General features: G+C 37.8%; 1 protein-coding gene across 1 annotated transcript in view; it reads left to right on the top strand.

Moving 5' to 3' along the window:
* cnot6a (CCR4-NOT transcription complex, subunit 6a) overlaps positions 1–7758 on the top strand; it is a 31165-nt gene that overhangs the window by 4725 nt on the left and 18682 nt on the right. Inside the window, exons 3-4 of the mRNA XM_016487109.1 lie at positions 4057–4243; positions 4847–4932. Coding sequence (XP_016342595.1) covers positions 4057–4243; positions 4847–4932 — 273 coding nt within the window. The remainder of the gene's footprint in view (positions 1–4056; positions 4244–4846; positions 4933–7758) is intronic.

Here is a 7758-nt window from a genome sequence, read left to right as displayed (position 1 = left end):
TGTGCAAACTGCAGACAATTGTACTTACTGTTTGCACACATGTGCCAAAGCATTTGCAATTTGCTCAAATCAATAAGAAATTCCAATCTGATGTGAACAAGAAGCTAATTGTTCAGAGATCTGAACTTATTGTTTCGGGAAAAAAAGTTTCATTCGAGAATTGAGCCAAAGCAATTGAGAAAAACTGTAATGCAGTTATAATGGCTTTTAATGTTGATGATAAATTAGTTTTATAGGGCTGCAGTAACTAATCAAGTTAAAATCTATGAGTTTGATTTTCAATTCAGTCAAATCTGCATGCTGTGCACATCCATTGGTCATATTACTTTACAGTAGAAAATCGCACAATTTTTATAGACAAAACTGAAATACAGGACCCAGACTGAGCTTTTGCGGGAAAAGTGTGCAAGGCAGTTGCTTTGTATTATGTTTTTTAATGTTTGGAGATGTTTTCCTAAGCGCTCAACTTTTTATGGTTACATCCTTGTCTGTAAGTGTTAGAAAATTGTAAGCGTTTTTCATAAAGGTTCTTCACAGCGAGTGAGTCTGTGAAAATTCACAGACTTCATTGAACAAGCACCAGTGTGCGCGTCAAACTGACAGAGCACATTAGAAAAGGAGTGCAATAATTCTGACTAAAATGTACATTTATCTGTTAAATGTAGGTTGAAGATGCTACATGTACCAAGTTATTTTTGTGAGAGCAGTAACTGTGAAGGCACAAATATAATTGCCATGTTCAGATGAGTAAATTTATCTCTTACCATTTTAACAGTCTATTGTTTTCTTTTAATTTAGTGATAGTTAACTTTAAAAGGTGGGCAAAAAGTGTTTTTTTTTTTTTTTAGATTGTAATATTTACATGTGTAAAAATTCTCCTGAGATTCGGACTTGTGTATACTTAAATTGCTTTCGGTTATTCCTACTTGCCTACTAATTAGGGGTGTGCGATTATATATCGTCTGCGATAATATCGTAAAAAATATCGTCTAATTATCATTATCGATAAAATCTCATAAAATATCGAGATATCATTTTTTGTCAATATCGCACACCCCTACTACTAATATAGTAGGAGAAAACAGTATGTGAAGAAAGTAGTATGTTCAAAACCTCAGTATTCATAAAAGAGTAGATGAGAGATCCCCGGATGTCCTATTGCTTCAGCCCAGATTCTGAAGTGTGCATCGGATGGACACTTTTCTATCCCAGGAGGCCACGGGGGAGTAATTTTTTTTTTGCATGTAATCTGTTAGGGATGCACCGAATGTTCGGCAACTGAAATTATTCGGCTGAAAGTATTTAAACTATCAGAGAAACGCAGAAATCATTACAAGCACGAAGCACCGACAGCGAGAGACTGTTTAGTGCTGCATCGCGTCTCCGATGAGAAGAAGAGGTGGCTGATGCTGGTGGTTAGGTTACTGTATGATGATTGAGATCGCGAAATTACCTCAAGCGATTAGTAAATAAACTGTAGAATGTTATATTTTCTAATGCACGCACAAATTGCATGTATTCTGGCAGCGCTGCACGAGCTCGCGGCGCCAAGGTTGAAAGTCCAAAGCGCGAGGAAAGTCTGCGCTGAAACTTGTTACTCGTCAGTTGCTCAGTAACAGTTTTGTGAATTTTTTTAAAGGCATGTGACAATGCGATACGTGCGACAGACACACATCTTCCCAAATTCGTAATGAGAATCATTTATAAATCTACATGCTGTTGTCAACAAAAAGAAGCACTGAGATCGAAGTATTCTTAATCACAATACTGCTTGTCCACGGAGGTTACGGGAAACAGCTCTAATTCAGCTTTTCCATAAGCGCCACCTGCTGTCAGCGACTGGATTTACAGAGACCTATATTTACATACAGCCTGTGTGCAGTTTCTGTCTGGCCAAAAACAGACAGAATTTGCATGCCCTGCTGTAAATTTTGACCGGTTGATGAGAAACAAGCTTATGTGGATTCTACACATTTAAACAATTCAGATAAGTTATCTAGAATTATTTTATGGAGCAGATAAAATTCATCGTTTATTAATCAATTATCTTTTTGACGTATCTTTTCTTTATTTAAAGGCTAAAATGTGAGGTTTACCTTTGTTTTAACAATACCGTGATAATACTGATAACAGTGATAATTTTGGTCACTATAATCGTGATAAGAAATGTTTTATACTGTTACATCCCTACCGGGAGGATGATTTATGAGGTTGGCGTTGTGCATGCGTGAGTCTCGTGAAAACCAACGTTTGTTTACAGGAGCAAAGGAAGCAAAGTTTCCTTACTTTAGCAAAGGAAAACCAGTCTCCTCTTGGCTTATATCAAAGTCCTCTGACATTTTTCTTTACAAATCCTCGTTTTGTAATTCTAATTAGTGACCGTTGTTTTGATCTCTTCCCCTGCGCTTCCGCGTTTGTCACTACTGAGCGGAGCATGCGCAAAGCCGACCTCATACGTCATCCGCCCAGAGTTGCTTCTGTTTACAACAGTGAGCACAAGCTAGATTAAATTGATTACATTTTAAATATGGTTATTTTTCTTACAAAAATGCATCGATTCACTACAGGAGGCCTTTGTTTACCCCCCGGAGCCGTGTGAGAGACTTTTTTTTTAATTTTTATTATTATTAATGGATGGGCGCTTTTTATTTCACTTCTTTTGGACTGAAGCACTGCAACACCCGCTGACTGCAATGATAGAGCTTGGAATAGCCAGGACAATTTTTAATATAACTCCGACTGGATTCGTCTGAAAGAAAGTCATACACCTAGGATGCCTCGGGGGGTGAGTAAAACAGCCTAATTTTCATTTTTTTGGTGAACTAACCCTTTAACTATTGTTTTCATAGCCTTCAATTTATACTTTATATATTCCACATCCTGCCTAATGTTATCCTCCAAATAGAGTAATTAAATTTTTGCTTTTATGCGATTCATCAATGAAATAATGATTAGTTGCAGCCCTAGAGTTTAAAAAGATTTATTTGGGATGTTGATTTTCTTGAGGCTGAACTCCGGTATTTCCCTTTTGTGTTTCGGTTTAACTAGAAAATACATCAATTTTGCAGAAGTAAAATTTGCAAATGCTGTTTCGTGTTGATGTCAAGTTGTTTTAGACATTTTAGTATGTTGACTTGAGTCCCTTTTAAAGGGTTAGTTCACCCTGTCACCCAGTAAATTCTCATTAATTACTCACCCTTGTGTTGTTCCAAACCCGTAAGACCTTTGTTCATCTTTGGAACACAATTTAAGATATTTTTGATGAAATCTGAGGGCTCTCTGACTCTCCCATAGACGGCAAGGTAACTACCACGTTCAAGGTCCAGAAAAGTACCAAGATGATCAACAAAGTAGTCTGTGTGACATCAGTGGTTCAACTGTAAAGTTACGAAGCTACGAGAATACTTTTTTTTCTTAATCTGGGTCAGCGCCGCCACACGCTCTCATCATGATACTGTCGTGAGCGTGCGTCCACAAGTGATCATCTTGGTACTTTTTTGGACCTTGAACGTGGTAGTTACCTTGCTGTCTATGGGAGGGTCAGAGAGCCCTCAGATTTCATCAAAAATATCTTAAATTGTGTTCTGAAGATGAATTGAAAATATTTTTGATGAAATCTGAGGGCTCTCTGACTCTCCCATAGACAGCAAGGTAACTACCACGTTCAAGGTCCAGAAAAGTACCAAGATGATCAACAAAGTAGTCTGTGTGACATCAGTGGTTCAACTGTAAAGTTACGAAGCTACGAGAATACTTTTTTTTCTTAATCTGGGTCAGCGCCGCCACACGCTCTCATCATGATACTGTCGTGAGCGTGCGTCCACAAGTGATCATCTTGGTACTTTTTTGGACCTTGAACGTGGTAGTTACCTTGCTGTCTATGGGAGGGTCAGAGAGCCCTCAGATTGGTTTCGAACAACACGAGGGTGAGTAATTAATGACAGAATTTTCATTTTTGGGTGAACTAACCCTTTAAGTGTGTTTTTATTTATTTATTTTTTTTTTTTGTGGTGCTTAAGCATGCAACTTACTGTTTATGCTGTCTTTTCTTTGCAGGAAAAGTGAGGAGTTTAAGTTCAGCATTATGGTCCCTTACCCACCTCACTGCTCTTCATATCAGTGATAACTCACTTTCACGAATCCCACCCGACATTGCCAAACTACACAACTTGGTGTACCTGGACTTCTCGTCTAATAAGATCAGGAGCCTGCCCGCCGAGCTAGGCAACTTGGTTAATCTCAGGTGAGAAGCTAATTTTCTGTTTGTTTGCACACTGTGAATTGCACGGCTTGAAACCACCATAAAGATTTTATTTTGTAAGGCAGATGGATGAGACTATTGTGGTAGCGTGCAGAGACTTTTTAACCCCATGCTTGCTTTTTGCAAGTCGTTTAGCCTCCAGGCTTTAATTAGGTCCTATATTCTTCAGAGGTGATGTTTGCCTCCAGGGGCTGTGCTCTGATAACACCACCATTCTCATATGTGGGTGACACAGTGGTTTGCTCTGAATCAATTTCATTTGTCACAGGTTGAAATATGTTGCCACTTCTCTGGTAGTGTGATTACTGCTGCTTGGGATGGTTATAAATCATGTTCTGAGAGCAGCTGAAATGATACTGTATTAGGTACCTTTGAAAGTGGTTGGGATTTCATCCAACTGCTGAAATGCACAAGGCTACAATAGGTTTTGTGAGCGTGGCGGCTCAAAGGCTGGTTGAGGACGTTCAGTTTTATATAGCATTTGGGTTTTCATGCAATATTTGATCCCTGTACATTTTTGTGCTTATTGCTGTATGATGATCACTGTTTTTATGGCATTCAAATTTTTGTCTGTTTGTTTCACAGGGAACTGCTTTTAAATAACAACCAGTTACGAGTTCTGCCTTTTGAGCTTGGAAAACTCTTTCAGTTACAAACGTTGGGTTTGAAAGGTACTACTTCCTTTTATAACCCGTAAAACTTTAGTTTTGCAGGCCCAGGTGGATTTTATGGAAGTTGTTGCTTTTTCTGTGCTTGTTTTAGAATTTAGGATTTAGAAATAGTAAAAGGTTGTAAACTAACCTGAATGTACTACATTTATTAGTAGCAGAAAATCATAATCAAATTGGTCAAAATATTTAAAGAGTGCAGAGCTTTTCTCCAGGTGTGGATTCCATGTGGGCCTAGTTAATTGTTGATATTTTGTTGCTCTGAAGTAACTTTCATTTAATACCAGTCCTTAATTTTAGACTTTTATTTGGCTCATTGTACAGTTGCAATAAGCTGTCACTTTTAGACATGAATTTCAGTGCTGGCATTTTAAGAGTCGTTTTTTTTTGTTTGTTCATAAAGTGATGTAATATTAATTATTTTGAGCCTTTAAATATTTTTTTTAAATACATAATTTTAAATTTATAGCATTTAAAATGACTTGTGTAAAATAATCAGATTTTTTGGTCTGTTTATCTTTTTGTTTGGGGAAATGTTAACACTATTTTAAATCGTTGTTCCCCTTTTGTACAATTTATTAAAGATAAAAAAAAAATGTCCCCCCTGGATGGATTAACAATTAAGTGGTGTTAGGATTAGTGATGGCATTTTTGAGAAATCCAGATGTAAATGTAATTTTGCAGTGATCTATGTACTAGGGCTGCCCTCGACTAAGGATTTTTCTGGTCGACTAGTAGCCGTTCATTTGAAGCATTAGTCAACTTAATCGCACATTTTTTTTTTAATAAGCCATTTAAATCATTATAATGAGCCTTTAATTGCCTACAAAGCCTAATAAGTGCTCAAGTACACGCATAAAGCTTGCTACAGCGCACCGGCATAAGTAATGTTTATGAATGTGTGAGGGAAAAACAGTAAGACTGCATTAACATTTAAAAAATTTGATAAACTGCTTTCTTTGTTTTCGGATTAAAGGGTTAGTTCACCCAAAAATGAAAATTCAGTCATTAATTACTCACCCTCATGTCGTTCCAAACCCGTAAGACCTCATCTTACGTTCATCTTCGAAACACAAATTAAGATATTTTTGATGCATTCTGACAGCTCTCTGACCCTCCCATAGACAGCAAGGCTCCTTACACGATCAATGTCCAGAAACGTAGCAGGGAGATCTGTAAAATAATTAGAGGTGGAACGGTTAGTGGAAAAAAAATCGAACCGTACGGTTCTCCACACACGGTTCGGCACGCGCTAGGACCGCGGTTCAACTTAAATCTGACAACGCATCTGTAATATGGTTTGCTATAAATAACACGTAAAATAAACAGGGTTTAGCTAATATATGCTTCTGTTGATGGATGCACATTCTGGCTTCCCAATACATTACAATAACAGCGATGGGGGAAAAAAATAAAAAAAAAATGTGGACAAACCATTCACTCTTGTTCAATGCGACTGCCCTATGCTGCAATATGAGCATTTATTCCATCATCACCCGGGTGCTGATAGCGCGCGCACACAGGTGAGACCTGAACAGCACACGTTGATATCTGTGTTTAAGCTAAACTCGTTTAAGCTTTGCCAGTTTAAACATTTAAGATCCAGAGGACGCGAGCGCGCGCAGTGAGAGTGTCGTTCGCGAACGAGCCGGCTCTAGGAAATGCAGCCTTGATAAGCATTAGAGACTTCTTTAAAAAAAAAAAAAAAACCTTATTTTTATGAATTTTTTTTTCATAAAATTAAAAAAAAAAATACATGCGGCTAATCACATGGGAGTACAGACTAGGATCATACCATTATGGGAAAGAAGGAAGGGGGACACAAGCTCCGAAAATAGCGAGTGTAGTGGTAAAGGCCAGGTACACAGAGCGACAGAGAGGGACAGGGGAACCGGATTTAAACGCAAGCGCGTTGGTTAAGTTAGGAACACACTGCAATTTGTTGCAACATCGGTCCCCTCAGAGAGAGTCTTCTCAAAAACAGGACAAATAATCACAGAGAGGAGAAATTGCATCAGCACATCCAAGCTGAGGCATCTGATAGTTCTGAATGCCAACCTGCACTAAAGACTAAAGTGTTAGGCTATTATTAAAGTTTATTAAAATGTTAAATAATAGTATCTGTGTATTTACAATCCTTATTTTTATGCATTTTTTCGTTACAAAAAAAAAAATTAAATAAAAAATACACATGCGGCTAATCACAGGGAGGATAGATCATACCATTATGTGAAAGAAGGAAGGGGGACACACGCTACGAAGATAGCGAGTGTAGTGGTACAGGCCAGGTACACAGAGCAACAGAGAGGGACAGGGGAGCCGGATTTAAACGCAAGCGCGTTGGTTAAGGTAGGAAGACACTGCAATTTGTTGCAACATCGGTCCCCTCAGAGAGAGTCTTCTCAAAAACAGGACAAATAATCACAGAGAGGAGAAATTGCATCAGCACATCCAAGCTGAGGCATCTGATAGTTCTGAATGCCAACCTGCACTAAAGACTAAAGTGTTAGGCTATTATTAAAGTTTATTAAAATGTTAAATAATAGTACCTGTGTATTTTTTTTTTTTTTGTAACAAAAAAAAAAGCATAGAAATACGGCTTTTATGAAAACTGAATAAAACATTGCATACCAACACACAAACCATTCACAATTGCTAAATTGGGCTAAAATAGAAGGCTCCGAGTGATACTAAATAAAGAGCCATTTGGGAGCCGTAAGAGCTGGCTCTTCTAAGGGAGCCGAGCCAAAAGAGCTGAATCTTTGAAAAGAGCCAAACTATCACTATTTCAAATATTTAATTTTAAAAACCCTAACAGTGAACTACAAT

This window comes from Sinocyclocheilus anshuiensis, unplaced genomic scaffold, assembly GCF_001515605.1.
Source record: "Sinocyclocheilus anshuiensis isolate Anshui unplaced genomic scaffold, SAMN03320099.WGS_v1.1 scaffold966, whole genome shotgun sequence".
Taxonomy (NCBI): Eukaryota; Metazoa; Chordata; class Actinopteri; order Cypriniformes; family Cyprinidae; genus Sinocyclocheilus; species Sinocyclocheilus anshuiensis.
The sequence above is the reverse complement of the archived record's forward strand: the minus strand, read 5'-3'. Positions and strand labels throughout refer to the sequence as shown.